The 16,612-nt window shown below is 62.0% G+C and overlaps 2 protein-coding genes across 2 annotated transcripts in view; both read left to right on the forward strand.

Moving 5' to 3' along the window:
* The first annotated feature begins 3,241 nt into the window (after window positions 1-3,241).
* Window positions 3,242-4,441, forward strand: LOC142002564 (uncharacterized). The gene has a single exon (XM_074978754.1). The coding sequence runs from the start codon at window positions 3,242-3,244 to the stop codon at window positions 3,809-3,811; it is 570 nt and encodes a 189-aa protein (XP_074834855.1). The 3' UTR covers window positions 3,812-4,441.
* Window positions 4,442-8,622: 4,181 nt separating this feature from the next.
* The window catches only part of IGFBP4 (insulin like growth factor binding protein 4), a 30,911-nt gene continuing 22,921 nt past the window's right edge, over window positions 8,623-16,612 (forward strand). The window contains exon 1 of the mRNA XM_074979179.1: window positions 8,623-9,101. Coding sequence (XP_074835280.1) covers window positions 8,756-9,101 — 346 coding nt within the window. The 5' untranslated portion in view covers window positions 8,623-8,755. The remainder of the gene's footprint in view (window positions 9,102-16,612) is intronic.

The raw sequence follows: 16,612 nt of genomic DNA on the forward strand, positions 1-16,612 counted from the left end.
GTGCTGTGTGTCAGTGTGAGTGTGTGTGTGTTGGGTGGGTGCCTCAGAGTGTATGTGAGTCTGTGTGCATGTATGTGTGTTGGGTGTGTGCTGCTGTGTGAGTCTGTGTGCATGTGTGTGTGTGTGTGTGACAATAATGGGCTGTCACTGGTGATGGACTTGGGAGGTGACTGGTCTGTTCCTGGTGAATATTGGAGGTACGCCATCCTTGCACCATGGAGCTGTTGTGTGAGACCTGATGCAGGAAGAGCACCGGGCCCTCTTGCCATCGCACCAGGCCCCAGGCCGGGGAGGGTGCAGCCTCGTTGGGCCTTGTGGTGTCCAGGCTAAGTGACCATAGCTGAGGTGAGATGCCGGCACTGGCTCTGTTTAACCGTCACCCACAAACTGCCAGCATCACAGGCCGAGTGAGGCATGGGATATTTCCCAAAGTCAAACTTGAGTCGGGTCTCAAGCAGCATTTTTTGACTGTGCCTATCTGTAATCTCCTTTCCTCTGGTTTCCCGTGGGCCTGGGCGTGGGGGTGATGCTTACCAGCGTTTACGGATAATGTGCTCGACTCTGCATTTTATGGTGCTCATTTGGAGGGGACCTGATCACTCATTCAGTGTGTCTCACTCTCACGTGTCAGGTTGGGCTTTGCAGCACCTGAGGGCAGGAGCTGTGCAGGGCAGAGTTGAGGGGTTCGGTACTTACAAGGGGCTATGAGAGTCCCCAGTTCCTGGAGATGAGTCAGTTGGCACCATAGGAAAGGGTCACCTGCGTAGGCCAAAGGGCCATTGGGGTTGGCATTGTGGAGCATCCTGGGGATGCAGTGGTGGGGGCAGCTGGAGAGAACCTCTGAGCTCAGCCCCTATGAGAACTGAGCACGCTGAGGTCAGACTTGGGGAGAGTCAATCCCAGCTGAGATAAGCAGGAAGCTCATGTCTGGCCAGGCTCCAGAGCCCTTGGGGCAGAGCTGTCCCACCACTGCAATGACTGGCCTTCCGGCGCAGGGCAGGGGAGTTTTCAGCCAGCTCAGTGCTGGGTAGACGGTCCAGCTGTTCCACTGACTGAATCCTTCTGGTGTCTTCCAAGCAGTGAGGGGACCAACAAACCCCCTCCACCCACCCCCCATGCCCAGAGAGAGCTCTGGGGTGAGAGGGGCCACATTCCCTCTGGCACACACTGACCACAGGCTTCAGCTGAAACAGCTCCCAAGGGCGTGAGCAGTGCCAGTTGGGGTGGTGCTGTTCACAACATGAGCCTGAGGCCCAACAAACTCATTTCACTCAGAGGCCTGCAATGCGCACTTGCTGTTAACCGTTTGCTGTGTTCTCTGGTGGGGATTGTGAGCACTGTTGCTGGCACCCAGAAGAGCCACAAAAGCTGCCCATGGCAGAGCCAGGAAATGTGGCACACTAGCTAGGGGGTGTGCGTGTGCTTAGATGCCACAAGGTGTGATCCCATAATGCAACACTTCTCAGTGAGATGTCTGCTGCCCCAGGTAGGTAGTGAGTCATTTCTGGGGGTACCCCAGTGTCCATGGGGGCAGAAGAGCAGAGCATGATCAAAGGTTTACAGCACATGACCTATGAAGAAAGGCTGAAAGAACTGGGCTTGTTTAGTTTGGAAGAAAGAAGGTTGATAGCGGTTTTCAGGTAACTAAAAGGGTGTCATAAGGAGGAGGAGAAAACTTGTTCTTCTTGGCCTCTGAGCATAGGACAAGGAGCAACGGGCTTAAACTGCAGCAAGGGAGGTTTAGGTCGGACATTAGAAAAACTTCCTAACTGTCAGGGTGGTCAAACAGTGGAATAAATTGTCTAGGGAGGTTGTGGAATCTCCGTCTCTGGAGCTATTTAAGAACAGGTCAGATAAATGTCTATCAGGGATGCTCTAGACAGTCCTTGGTCCGGCCATGAGGGCAGGGGGCTGGAGTTGATGACGTCTCAAGATCCCTTCCAGGCCTAGCATTCTATGATGCTATGAAGATGCAGAGCTCTACTGTTGAGGTGGTGGCTGGTCGCATTAGCTGGTCTTTTGTGACTCCACAAGCTCCTGGTTGCATGGGGGAGGAGGGGCGGGGCTGAGCTCCCACCTCGGGTGCTGATGGAAATCGGTGTGCGTGTCACTCGTGGCACCCGTGCCGGGGGTTGCTGACTCCTGCTCTAGCAGGTGAGAGGTGAGGGGTCTATGGCAGGAGTGGGGGGCTGAGGAGCTGTTACCTGCAGCGTTCAGGCACTCAGAGCAGGGGACCCTGTCTGACAACTAGCTGATTAAGAAGCTCCATTACCGTATGTCCAGGAAGGGCCCTGCCACAGGGTGTCAGACCCTGTTCATGTTACAGCTATGGTGGCCTCTTGTTTCTGTGTCGCTACCGGACCTCGACCCGCAGCTCCTGAGGGATGACTGTGAAGACATTATCTGCAAAACCAAAACAAAAGCAAGAGGTTCCAGTTGCCGTGTAGCCCCCAGAGAGCTGGGAGCTCCCCCAACATTGGGCACACGCCCCTGTGCCCCCTGCACCTGCAGCCCCACTGGCCTGACTGCAGCTGGTTCCCCCCACACAAACTCAAACTTTTTCAGGAGGAGGGTGGGGAAGCGTTGGAACGGTCGACCCAGGGAAGTAGTGGAGTCTCTATCCCTGGAGGTGTTTAAGTCTCGCCTCGACAAAGCCCTGGCTGGGCTGATCTGATGGGTTTGGTCCTGCCTAGGGCAGGGGGCTGGACTGGACGGCTTTTGTAGGTCTCTTCCAGCTCTATTGTTCTATGATTCTATGGGACTGAAGCCGGAGGTTCCAGCCCCCTTCCCCACTCCCCGCTTGGCTTCAGCCATGCCCCTCCCCCCAGCTGCAGCACAGATACCAGAGGGCCCACCCCAAGAAGCTGATGGGGCCTGGAACATTTGTAGCATGGGGGGCGATGGAAGGAACACCCGGGGGAGGACTCCACCAGCCCCCCGAAGGCCCCAGCCGAAGGCCGACAGCGGCTGTGGGGCAAGAGGCGCAGTGTGACAGCAACTCCCGCCTGACTCGAACAGGGGATTCCCCCGGGGGGGGCTCCTGGGCCGCGCTCTGATTGGCTGCGGCGCTGCCTTCGCACCAGCCGTGTCAGAACGCGCCTCGCCAAAGCTTCCAGCGGGGAAGCGGCCAGCAAGGCAGTCGGGGCTTCCCCGGCCACGCCCCCGCCGGCGCCGCCGGCCAATGGGAGACAAGGCCGGTGCATATAAACGCTCTCCGGGCCAAGAATCCGTAGCGTGGACCATGGGGTTGCTCCTGAGCAGACTACAGGCGGCGCTGGCCGGGTTCTACGGGCTGCAGGCTCGAGTCCTGCTGCTGGGGCTGGACAACGCCGGGAAAACCACCCTCACGTACCGGCTGAAGCTGGAGGAGACGGTCAGCACCATCCCCACCCTGGGCTTCAACGTGGAGACGCTGGCGCCCGTCCAGAACGTGACCTTCACCCTGTGGGACGTGGGGGGCCAGGACCGCATCAGGGCCCTGTGGCACCATTATCACAGCAACACGGACGGGCTGGTGTTCGTGGTGGACAGCGCCGACCCCGGGCGGGTGGGGGAGGCCGGCAGCGAGCTGGGTGACCTGCTGCAGGCGGAGGAGCTGCAGGGGGTGCCGCTGGTGCTGCTGGCTAACAAGCAGGACCTGCCCGGGGCCCGGTCGTGTGCGGAGCTGGTGGAGGAGCTGGGCTTGCGCAAGCTGCGGGGGCGCGAGTGGCACGCGCAGGGCTGCTGTGCGGTGAGCGGGCAGGGGCTGCCCGAGGCGCTGGAGAAGCTGGCGGAGCTGGTGAAGCGCTATCGCAAGGCCCGGGAGCTGTGAGGCCGCCGAGTGGAGGACAGGCCCCAGGCCTGTCTGTGTCTCTTGCTGGGCACCTTTCCGAAGCAGCGTGGCTGGGCTGCTGCCAACGTGCCAGAGAGACGCTCCCTGTACAGCCCAGGCCGGCGGCTCTGCACCTGCCAACACCACAGCTGGGACCAGTGACCCTGACCAGCGCTGTCTGCCGAGTCCCTGGTCCTGCCACCTGACTGGAGCCCTGGGCTTGTACTCGCACTCGCACCGCTGTGGGGCAAGGCCTGTACAGCACCTAGCGCGCCAGGTTGGGCTCCCTGGTGTGATGCTGCTACTAATCAGCAGGCCACAGAGCACCACTCACTGGGGGAGTCCAGCTTGGCAGACACTGGCCAGCGCGTCTGTGACCAGCAGCCCCGTGTCTGGTGGACAGTGACCAGCAGCCCAGTGAGGGGGAGCGACAGTCTCCAGGTGGGACACGGACTCGGGGCTAGGGCTGCAGCAGGCCCATCCCCCACAGCTGCCTTGGTGTCATCCATCGGACCATGAGCGACTCGCCCTGGACGGCCCATTTCGGAGCCCTGGACCGAGCCCCGAGGGCTCTGCTGAGTTTTGTCTCCTTCCGGGCTGCCTGTGGCAGGGTAACGACCATTAAATGTGTTGGCCAGCAAAGGTCGCCTGCTGCCTTCTGTCCCCTGTTGCGGGAGTGAGGCCGTGCTGGGGGATTCCACGCTGGGCAGCTGAGCTGGGCCCCTCCATCCTGCCTGCAGCTTCTGCTGGGGAGGAGCTGGGCTGAGCTGGCACAGTACAGCTGGAGCCCTTCCCCGGCTCTGCCACGCTCCCAGGCCTGGAGCATGCTGGGCTTGCTGCAGCCAGCAGAGGGTCATACGTTGCCCTGGGAGCCGTGGGTGGGGAGACGGGAGGCCAACCCCGCTGCTGGGTTCAGTTCCTTGGGCTCCGTGTAGCCGATTTCCCTGGGTTGAATTGACGCCCCAGGGGTTGTAGCTCAGGGTGTCACCAGGAGCTGTTTAAGGTGGGGGATGGGATGGGGGGGGTCTTTTCTCATAAGCCCCCAGTCAACTTTTGGTTCCTTTCCAAGGCCAGCTGGGGACTGTGCCCAGGTGTTCAGTGGCTGCGGTGGCAGGATGGAGGAAGGCCCCTAGAATTCCCTCCCCCTATCAGACTGGCCTGTCCTGGCAATGCCACTGGTCCCCAGCATGGGTCATTGTTCCTCATGCTGTGCCTCAGTTTCCCCAGCTGGAGGGGATGGGCTATAGCGGGGTGAGTTTTACATTGGGCCTCACTTCTCATTCCTGCAGTTAGCAGGGCCCCCAACTGTCTAACGTCATCCAGACGGACAGAAATGCTTGTGTTCACGTGGGGGCACAGGTAAGAAAATGAGGCCCCCGAGTGGAACACTGTTGTGAGTCAGTGTGTAAATGGGAACACTCAGGCAGGAATCAGGCCCAGCTCTCCACATTTTAATGAGATGGATGAGCCTGAGACCCTACAACCGAGCCTGCTGCACCCACCTTGTGAAATGTCACCCCTCCAAGGGGGCTCACCCCTCCCTTCACTCACCCTGCTCTGTATTAACCGGCTGGGGCTTGGAGCCTGTTGGCAAAGGGCGCTGGGTCACTGCCCATACCTGGTGAGCATTGGGGCTGGCTGAATGGGGCAGTGAGGCTCCGAGGTGGAGGAGAGCTGGAATAAAGGACCCTCAGGAGCCCAGAACAGCTGAGTGAGGGGGGACCTGGGTCTCCACTGCCAAACCTGCCAGTTTGTGGTGGAGTTTTGTAACTAGCCACTAGGTGCCAGCAGCTTTCAACGTATGCGCCCGCCTGCCTGCTGCTGCTCCCGAGCTGGGCACATCCTGCCCCAGGGCGGAGATGGAGGGGCACACTGGGCTGTCTGGCAGGCCTGGGCCATAGCGCAGAGCTGGGCATATGGTGCTGGGGGGGTAGGCCCCATAGCTCTGAACTAGGGGTGGATCTGGGCTATTGTGCAGAGCCGGGGTTACAAGGCCAGCTGGGTCCCAGCCCCTAGCGTGGGGACTGGGGGTAGGGGCTGGAGTCTGGGGACATCTGGACAACTGTGTGGGGCTGGGGGTGTATCTGGCCTGCAGTGTGGGGCTGGGAGGTGTGCAGGTAGGGGGCTGGTCTGGTCCACAGTGCACAGCTGGGGAGCATGGGGCCGAGCCAGGAGCACAGACCTGGTGCTGCAACTCCCAGCTGGGATAGGAAGAGCCTCGTTCCTGGGGTCCCTCCTTGGCTGACCTCGGCTCTGGCCCCTGCCTGAGTGCACAGTCCTGCCTTTCTCCAGGCCAGTCTGGGAGCAGTGGCTGTGGGCTGCCCGAGGCCCATCCTCTAGTGCTGAGCAAGTGCCACCCAAAGCCGCAGCTCCCAGCCAGTGCTCCCCCCGGCACAGGATGGGGTGTCTGGGCTGGGGCCTCCCCCCATGGGCAGGAGGGCTGGTTGCTGCTAGCAGAGGCTGCCCACCTTTCCCAGCCTGGTCACTGCGGGGTTGGGCGGGTGGGATTCTCCTTCCCTTCCTGTCCCAGATAGCTGTGGGCTGTCCCCACGCTCTCGGCCCGGCTGTGGCTCAGAGCCCTGTAGCCCTTGACGAGTCAGGGGAGGGCCACAGAGCCAGGCCCCTGGAGTATCCTGGACCCGCTGCTGGGGGCATTCCAATAAGCCAGGGGTCCTCTGCCTGGCAGGTCCCCTGTGGTCTGCTGCACACGATCAGCTCCCTGGGCTGCTCAGCAGGCCGCGCTTGGATCCTTCGTGTCCTGCAGGGCTGGGTGGGCGGTGGGGCCCAGCTGCTGGCCACGCACTGGCCTCTGGGAGCCCAGGGATAAGGCATGTTGGCTGCCAGGCCCCTCACTTTACAACTCTGTTGCTCACTCTATGTGCAAGGGGGAGGCCTGGGGGATGGAAGAGAGGCCCAATGCAAAGGTGAGTGGCCCGGCCACCCTGAAGGCTCAGCTGTAGAAACTGGGGTGTCAGCTGCTGAGATCAGGGTACCCCCAGCGCTGCAAGCTACCTGGACTCCAGGGCAGTTGAGGTGAGAGGATCTCAGCCTATGGGGAATGGAGGGGTCCCGAGTGATCTGCACCTCTCCCCGCACTGCAGAGCAGCTCCCAGCCCTCGTGCAGGCCTGTCGTGTTGCGCTAAATGTCTGCAGAGCTTTGAGTGGGAGGTGCTGGACAGGATGGGGCGGGGGGCAGCTGCCCCATCAGCAAATCTGACCTGTGGCCTGGAGTCTCAGGGTGGCAGCAGGTGCTGAGCAGCGCCCCGCCCCGGCTGCCCTGTGCTGGGTGAGTGAGGCCCTTGTAATGGGGCCATGCAGCCTGCAGCCCAGAGAAGCTCTGCTTTTGCGTCTCAGGAAGACTCACTGCTTCCCAGTACACAGGGCTAGTCCCAAGGAGGGCTGGTCTGTTCCTGCGGACATCCCTGCCAGAGGGAGTGGGGAGGGGAACCCTCAGCCAGTTGTCAACCCGCTTGCTCACAGAGGGGCCTCTCACCCTGCATAAGCCAAGATGGAAGTCAGTCCTGGCCCATGCTCTGCTCTGGGCTGAGACTCAATTCAGAGCAGAGGGGAACTTGATTTATCTGGACCCTGCCCATCTACTGAGCAGGAGCAGAGGTCTGGGCCCTGCCACCTGGGGTTTGGTGGAGGAGACATCACCGTCGCGGAGGCCAAGCATCACTGGGTTTGTTTACAGCAGTCCCTGAACAGAGGTGGTCACAAACAGCCCACAGGCAACTCCCATCCCCCAGGAGTCTCAGCCCTACCCCAGCATCTGATTCCCCAGAAGTGACTGTGCCCTCTGTATTGCCTGTTATTAGAGAGGGGAAGGCAAAGAGCAAACTTTCCTGCTGCTCACCACAGGTCCCCCTCCAAGGAACCTACAAAAACCAAATGATGCATTTCTTCAATAGCTAAAAACTTGCTCACATGCCAAGAAAGGTACTGGTAGACTCTGTAACAGCGCCACCTGGTGACCCCACCTGGGCTTGTAGCCCCATCTGGGAGTGAGCCACGGTCTAGCGAAGCTGGACAGGGCATGCATGCCCGGGGGCCCAGCAGGCAATGACTCGCCCCTACAGTCTGGATATCAGGGCCCCACTCCGGTCACGGGGGAAGCCACGTTGGTGTAGTTCAGTCCCTTTGCAAAATACCTCCTGATTCTGGACTCTGCCCTGAAGTTCCCTGGGACTTGAGGAGTGGGGGCAGGAGGGAGCTGTCAGTCAGGGCTGAGGGGCACTGGCAGAGCAGTGGGGGTGGGAGAGCAGAGAGCTCAGAGCTCGGCTACCGGGGGCCACTGTGGGGAATCGGGGCTCCCGCTATTTTTTCCATCCAGGGGCAGAATAAATTTTATCATGCGCACCAGGGCAGGTGCGGACGTGCACCACCCATAGCCCCACACGCTGCCCACTGCGGGCGCTCGGCTCATCAGCCGGGCGGCACCTGAATCCTTCCTGGGCGGCCTCCCCAAGTGCTCGGCTTCCAGGGAGCGCGGGCTGGGCCCGAGGGGCCGGGCGGGAGCCAGCGAGGGGCTGCGAGTCGGGACTGAGCAGGGGGGTGGGCATCGCAATGGCAGGAACCGGGCTGGGAATCAGACCTGCAGCTTCCCGCCCCCCACCCAGCCCCTCCGGGGAGCTCGCTGAAGGCTCTGGGGATGCTCCCAGCCCTGCGCGCTGGCCGCCCTGGGGCACGGTGGGCCGGCCCGGCCCGGCCCGGTGACAGCTCCAGCGGGCGGAGAGAGGGGGGGGTGTGGCCAGGAGCCCGTATAAAGTCCGGAGCCTCGGCGCTCCCCCCAGGCAGCGCGGCGTCTGGACGGCTGTGCGGCCCGGGCTGAGAGCCGGCGGCGCAGCCCTCTCCTGCGTGGGCGTCCGGGGGCCTCCCCGGCAGCCCCGCGGCCCTCCCCGGGGCGTCCTTCGCCGTAGCGCCCGGCCCGCCCGCCCGCCGGCCATGCCCGCCGGCCGCCTCTCTGCCGTGCTCCTGCTGGCCACCGTGGGGCTGAGCGTGAGCGAGGAAGCCATCCACTGCCCGCCCTGCGCGGAGGAGAAGCTGACCCGCTGCAAGGCCCCCGTGGGCTGCGAGGAGCTGGTGCGGGAGCCGGGCTGCGGGTGCTGCGCCACCTGCGCCCTCAGCAAAGGGGCGCCCTGCGGCGTGTACACGGCCCGCTGCGGCTCGGGGCTGCGCTGCTACCCGCCCCGCGGGGTGGAGAGACCCCTGCACACGCTGATGCACGGGCAGGGGATCTGCATGGAGCTGGCCGAGATCGAGGCCCTCCAGGAGAGCTTCCAGGCGGGAGGTAAGGGGGCTGGGGGGGCTGGAGGGCGGGGGGCATGCAGGGAAGGGAGCCCCCCAACCACCTCCCTTGGGGCATGACCCTGCCCTGGGGGGTGAGGGGCAGGGGCTGGTTGGTGCGTGACTGGACTCTGCCAAGGGTACGGCTGCACTGGAGCTGGGCTGCAGGAGGGGGCCATTGCCTGGTCCTTTCCCTGCTCCTTCCCCGGCACGGAGGTGCCCCCAATGGCAGGGCCGGGGCAGCCTGGCAGGGCCCGCTTGGGAAGATGCCTCTGAACAGCCTCAGCTGCCGGCTCGTTTGGGAGGGAAGGAGTCTGGTCGGAGGCAGGCACTGCCCCAGGACTAGGCGGGGGCAGTTCTGTGGGGCAGGGAGGGGGCACTTGCAGGATCCTGGCTGGGGGGGTTGCTCTCGGGCGTGCATCTGCTGGGGACTGGCAGGGCAGAGCTGGGAGAGCCCTTGTAATTACGGGCGCTAGGATCCCACTGCCTAATGTCTCATGTGCCCACCCTGTGCCAGGTGCCTGCGTTTCCCCCCATGCCAGCTGTGGGTGGCTGCCTGCCTGGCGAGGAACCCCACTGATTGCCCCCCCCCCACCCCGAGGAGGGGCCCTCTCCATGGTGCCCGGAGGCTGGCGGAGCGAGTCACCCGCCCAGCACAGGCCTGGGGCTCCAGGCACCAGACAGCCCCAGCCTGCCTCAGCTTCCTGACTCAGCGACACAGGCCAGACCCACATCTCCTGGCCCTGCCTCCATCAGACCCCGCCTCCTCCCCAGCAGCGCTCGGCCCCCTAAGCCCTGGGTCCATGGGGCACCCAGTGTGCCCGCCAGGCCCTGCCACTGCCCCCTTCCCGGGCTGCTCCCACGGCACTGGCCAGGGCTTATGGAGCAGAGCCCGGCTCTCTCCCGTGGTACCTGGCCCTCTCCCAGCCGCCCACCAGAGGCCTTGGGAAGCAGGGTCTGGCCCTGGCCCTGGAGCTGAGTCAGGGAGGGGCGACACCTGCTCCCTGCCAGGAGCCTGGTAGCAGTGGCTGACCCACAGCAGCCCAGGGGCCGGGCCAAGCCACAGCATGGCACCAGGCAACTGGAGCAGCAGTGGGGCAGGCTCCACCTGTAGGTCCCTGCACTGCTCCCTGTGGCTCGGGGCCATGCCGGGGGCAGGAGAGCCATGGCCCTACACCCCCACTGCCTCTGGATCTGGCTCTGGCTCTGGCCCCAGCAGCCGCTCCCCAGCAGAGCCGCATGCCCTGACCTTGGCCCACCTCTGGCAGCGCCAGCCTCTGGGGTGGGCCGCTTGCTGTGGCAGATCCCTCTGCGGAGCTGGCTGAGGGGGGACGTGGGCTGCGCGGGGCCGGGGACCAGCCCTTCCCACGGGCCGGGGGATTGCCTTGCTGCAGCTGGGTGAGGCTGCCCGTCTCCTCCCACCGCCTGGCTCCGTCCCTGCCTTCGGCCCCAGCGGGTCTCCCACACCCCATTCCTGGAGCGGGTGCACTCAGGCTGTGAGCTGCCTCCCAGCAAGCGCAGCCTCGCCCTGGCCCCTGTTCCAGCATCGCCCACACCCGAACCCAGTGTGTTCCCAGCTCCGGGGTGCGGGGTCCCAGCCTGAGTCGGCCCTAGGTGGCCTTGTGCAGGGAACCGCTGCTCCCACCTGGCCAGATGCTGGTGGGGCCTGTCCCTGGTACCTGCTCTGGGCCTGGCACCATCGTGGCCCTGAGAACTCACCTGCTGATGAGCCCCCTGCTGCTCAGAGCAGCCCGTGCCAGTCCCTGGAGGTGGTGCAGGAGGGGCCTTGCAGGGCAGGGCAAGAGGAGGGGCAGAGCCCAAGACCCCCCAGGGCAGCAGGGTTTGCCCAGCACGGCAGCTGGCCCCTGGGAGCTCTGTGGGCAGTGGGGTCAGGAGTAGACGAAGGAGCTGGAAAGGAGGGGGCATGCCCTCATCCTGATTCTGGCGCTGCCTGTGATGCTCACAGCCCTTCCCGCCGCCAGCGCCTGGTGGCTCTTCCAGCCATGTATACCTCTGCCCCCTTCCCCCCGCATCGGCTTGTCTGTCTGCTCTGGCAGGTTGGGCTGGGGCCAGTGGGGCTGGGCTGGGGGGGGGGCAGTTGCGCCTTTGGGGCAGTAGACTGGAGGACTGGCTGGGCAGATCTCTCGGCCTGCCGCTGGCCAGTCAGCTGCAGGCAGCTAGGAAGGCTGCTGGGCCTCCAGCGTGGGCAGCTGTTGTCCCATGTCTGGAATCCGGGCTGCGGCCAGGCTGCTTTCGGCTGTGCCCGCCTTATGCGGTCTTCAGGAGCCAGGCTCGTGTGTCCCTGTCTCCTGCAGCCTTGGAGCTCTGGCTAGCGGGCGAGGCCCCGATGGCAGGACCCTGGGATGTGCAGCCAGGTGTTTCACTCAGAGCTTTGCAGCGGGCAAGGCGAGCACTGAGCATGGCGCTGCTTTGGGGAGCATGTGGCAGCCAGGGCTTGGGGTGGCCTCATCAGCATGATACGGGTGGCCTGCTCCTGGGTGGTGGTGTCACGGGGAGAGGCAGGGAGCTGCTCTTCTTCGGGTCAGATTGGCTTTGCTGTCAGCTCCCTGCCTCTCCCAATCAGGGCGTCAGGCTGCACCGGCCAGCTGGGCGTATGACTGGCCTGGCAGGTTTTTCTACTGCCTTGCTGGTCAGAAGCCACTTGCTAGTTTCTCACTGGGCCCATGTGGGGTTGGGCACCCAGCAATCCTCACGCCTGGCGGTGCCCATCTCACCTGGGAGCCTGCACTGTGCATGCCGGGCCAGGCGCCAGCCAATGGGGCACTGGGGCTCTTACCCTGGTCTCGAATTCCTTCATGGCCTGTGTAACAAGAGATGAGCCCATTCCTGGCCCTGCCCCCGGACTGGCTCCGCCTTGTCTGTAACCTGGCCCCGCCTTCCCCGGAATCTAGACCTGCCCTCAGACTGCCTGGTTTGTGTGGCTCAGAGGTGGCAGCCCAGCAAGGGGCTGGGGTCAGTGCAGTGGCTTTTATGTTCTGTTACTGACTTAGATAAACAGGGGGAAGCTCCTGGACTTCCCCATGCCCCCAGTTCCTGACCTGTAAAATGGGCACAGCACTCTGGCTAGTCTGGGCTTGTGTCGCCAGTGCCCTCTACTGGAGGGGGAAAAAATGTGCCTTGCCTCCATGTCACTGGCCCAGTCTGGACAGGAAGCCTGGCTGTTATTCATTACACACATTCTGCCAAGGAGCTGTCGTCGCAGATCACAACTCCATTGTGCTAGGTGCTGTACAAACGCTCGCCAAAGAGCTGAAACGTGGAGGGAAAGACCAGAGGAAACAGCTGGTGGAGGCAGAGGCAGTAGTGAGCCAGTGTTGTGTGACTAGGGGAGGCAGGGCTGGGGAAGTGGTCAAAGTGGGGCGGCCAGAAGGATGGTTACGTGGCAGAGGGAGGGGATCAGGGTTTGGTTTAAGTCCCCATGTGGATGTGCTCTGAGCTGGGCACACAGAGGGGCTATGGAGATCCCTGCTGACCTGCTGCTTGTGTGGCCAGGCAGCCATGGGGGGACAGAAGTTAATGTGTAGCTAGTACAGCAAACACCGACCGACCCCAGTACCTGGAACCGGGCATCCCAGGAACAGGGTTTCCCCGGAAATCGAGGGGTGGGGGCTGGCGGGGGGGAGAGGGTGTCGGGGCAGCTCTTGAAATTGTGGCCCAGGCCTGGCACTCTTTGCCCTTGTGATGGGCACAGAAGGAAATGCAGCTGCTACGCCCCCAGCCCGGGAATCTTTCAGTCTAGCTAATGGGCCCTGGGGCCTGTGGACCTGGATCAACCCCCCATTGCCCAGGGTCTGGCCTGCTAGCTGATTGTTAACCCTTCCACCCCCAGGGGCTGCCAGCTGAGCAGCCGCTTGGGAACCCTTAACTCTTGGCAAAGGGTTAACGGTGCCCTGGCTTCCCTTCTCCTGCACTTTGCCCCAGGCCAGCAGAGTCATCTCCGCACCCCTGGCTGTGCCAGGGGGAGCTCCCTGGTGCCCCGTACTGCTCCAAGACTCAGCAGACAGCAGGGTGCTGTGGACGCGTGCTCAGCGAAGAGCCCATGTGTGGGGCTGGAGCTGGCAAGCTTGTCCTCCTGGTCTCCTGGCTCTGTTTGCAGAGCAGGTTGGTGGCTGATAACAAGATGGCTTCAGGCAGAACAAACATGGACTTGAAGCCAGGCAGGTGTGTGTCTACCCAGCAGAGCCCAGAGAAGGCAGGAGGGCCTGGGAGAATATACGCCTCCCTCGAACTGGGGCAGAGAGGAAGGGAAGCCAAGAGGAATCAGCTGGCCACAGTGTTCTGTACGCCTGGGAACCTCCCCAGCTCTCTGCCTCATCCTATGACCAGGCCATGGCCAACTCCCCTGGAGAGGTGGAGAACTGGATTCAGAGTGGCACAACAGGTGCTGGCATTTCAACTTGCTCACGAAAATGTTCCTGGCTCTTGTGGTTGAAAGAAGAGCTTGAAAATACAGCCAGGGGCTGCCTGAGTTTGCAGAGAGCCTGGCACAAGAGTGCCAAGCGCTGGGATCCCATTCACCTGGACCCAGGGAAGGTGGCCACCTGGGAATAGGATCATAGCCTGGGGCGGGCCCATAGGATGTGACTCTTGGGTCCTGGATTGCCTTAATTGGGTGATGGACAGGGCCCTGCTCTGTGCTGCAGGCACGTGGGAGACAAAAGTCCAGTTAATGTTGGAGCTGAAAAGATGCAGCCCCTGTGGGGGACTTCCACTCGCTAAACCCAGTTCAGGGCTAGTCCTGGGCCATCCTCAGGAAGTGCAGGTAACTAACCTTGTTTCTGCTGGCTGGCTCCAGAAACTGTGATTTAAGCAGAAATAAAAGCCGTGTACTTTTATTGGCTGCGCAGTCTGTGAGCCGTCAGCTTCAGTGGTCTGAATCTTTTCTCCACAGCCCTGCGAGGCAGGAACTTCCTGGGGTTCTTTAAGGCTCCCCAGGAGTCTCATGTGATCACGGGACTCCAGGAGCTGGGGATTTAGAACCCTCAGATATTGCGAGATGTGCCATAAACGAGACAGTTTGCAACGCTGCTGCATTAAGGCGCTGAAGGCTGGTTGGTCAGAACCCTGGAACGGCCTGATTGCTCCAGCTCCAAGGTCTGTCCAGTCCCTAGTTCTTGTTCCTCTGCCAGTGGGCAGTGACCGATGTGACACCCTCCCCTGGCGCAGCAGAGGTGAGATCTGCCCCTCCTGCCTTATTTCATCCTGAGGGCCAGCGGAGGTTTGCTGACCCCTGGCAGTCGGCGGTGAAACCTTTCTTCCCGGACTGGTTGTCGTTAGCTAGGAGAGCTTTGGTTGCTCTTGTGAGCCAGATGTTTGGCCCCTTTCGGCATCGTGCTGAATTACTGGCCCTCCTGTGGCCGTGAGTTCCACTGGGTAATAGTGTCGGTGTCTGTCGTCTCACGCTCTGCATCCGTTGCTGTTGCTCTTAGCTGGTGTAGTTGAAGGAAAGGAGGCCACCTCCTACCCTGCTGCCAGCACTCGGTCACGGATCACAGAACCCTGGGGCTGGAAGGGACCTCAGGAGGTCAGTGGGTCCTGCCCCAAGCAGGACCAACCCCAACAAAACCAGCCCAGCCAGGGCTTGTCAAGCTGGGACTTAAAGACCTCCAGGGATGGAGATTCCCCACCTCTCTAGGTAACACATTCCAGCACTTCACCACCCACCTGGGGAAATGGTTCTTCCTGATATCCAACCTAGACCTCCCCCAGCGCAGCTTGGGATCACTTCTCCTCCTCAAACCATCTGCCACCACTGAGAAGAGCCTCCCTCCATCCTCTTGAGAGCCCCCTTTCAGGAAGCTGAAGGCGGCTATCAAACCCCCCCCTCTCTCTCTACTTCTCTAGCCTCCACAAGCCCAAAAATCCCTCAGCCTCTCCTCGCAGGTCATGTGCTCCAGCCCCCGAGTCATTTTTGTCAACCTCTGCTGGACTCTCTCCAACGCAGCCACACCCTTGCTGGAACAGGAAGCCCAGATTTGGATGCCGTATTCCAGATGTGGCTTCACCCGTGCCAAACAAAAGGAGAATAATGACTTTCCAAGATCTGCAGGCAACGCTCCTCCTCATGCACCCCAATGTGCTCTTAGGGCCCAACGGTTGGCTCATATCCAGCTTCTCCCCCACTGCAAACCTCAGGCCCTTCTCTGCTGAACTGCTGCTACTCCCCTGCCTGTAGCAGTGCTTGGGGGTTAGTAAGGTTTCAAAACTGGTGAAATAAGTATGCTGGGGCAAATGCAACCCTGGGGGCGTTACAGCCATGTTGTGGGCACGGAGGAGGGTGGAAGCTCTTCCCTGGTCTTTGCACAGCCACGTGGACATCAGCGGACACGTGAGCGCCGTGTTAGCCACCTGACTTGCATGGGGGGCCGGGGGGGCCTTGTTCTCCGCCGCATCTTGAGGTTTTTCCAGCTGCTCAGATTGCAAACCAGCTTGTCTCAGAGTTGGCGAGGCGGGTCCCCTCCCCCCGGCATGCAGAGGGAGCTGGGAGTTTGCTGGCAACAGGCCATGGGCGGCTGGTTTTAAGTTTGTTTATAGAACAGGCTAAAAATAGTAGCTGGGCAGAGGGGGACTAGCAGCACTAGCAGGTGGGGGAACCTGACCAGGGCAGGGGGAAGTAGCTGGGGGGTGGGCTAAGCATTCCTGCCTGGGTCCCCCAATCAGCTGCCTTGCACTGCTCCTGCTTTCTCCTCCAGATCCTTTGTCCCTGGGGGAGGCAGACCAAGGAGTTCTGAACCCTCCAGGGTCCCAGGTTCCATGGCTGACCCTTCTGTAACGCCTCAGTCGCTTCGGGCAGTCCTCTGGGAGCCTTTCCCTTTGACCCCCAAAGGCTGACTTGGCCTGGCTTTCCACTAGCATTCCTGCTCTGTTTTTTCCATCCATGGGTGCATATAACAAAATTTATTCCACCTAAGTGTGTGCAGGCTGCTGGCTGGTGGCGCTCGGCTAATCAACTTGTGGCCCCTGAATCTCACTTGGGCAGCTGCCCAAGCGCTCAGCTCACAGGGAACGCTGCGTCCGGCCCAGGGCTCTGCCTCTGCTCGGGTCACATCAAGCATGGAGCAGTGTTCCCTGTAAGCTGAGCATTTGGGTGGCTGCCCAGGAGAGATTCAGGGGCCGTGAGCTGATTAGCAGAGCGCCCGCAGGCAGCATGTTTCTAGGGGTGGTGCACATCCACTAAGGGCTGGGCGCACAGAAAAACAATTATTCAGCACAGGGATGGGGGGAAAAGAGGGAACATTGACCTGGACCCCCGGAAGGCTGGAAACACCTGCCTATTTGCAGAGTAAATGGGCTTCAACAAGGGGCTGGCACGGGGGGGAAGCACCTGACCCCACTTCTGTGGGGGGGCGGCTGGGTGGAGCGGTGGTGTGGGGCACCAGGTCAGAACCTGCTCTGTGCCAGTAACTTCCCAGGTTGGTTGGAGCCACGGCAGTGTAACGGGCGAAGGTGCAGAGGGCACCAGCTCCCCGGCACTGCCTGCCACTGCCCCATATC

Source organism: Carettochelys insculpta, chromosome 28 (genome assembly GCF_033958435.1).
Source record: "Carettochelys insculpta isolate YL-2023 chromosome 28, ASM3395843v1, whole genome shotgun sequence".
Taxonomy (NCBI): Eukaryota; Metazoa; Chordata; order Testudines; family Carettochelyidae; genus Carettochelys; species Carettochelys insculpta.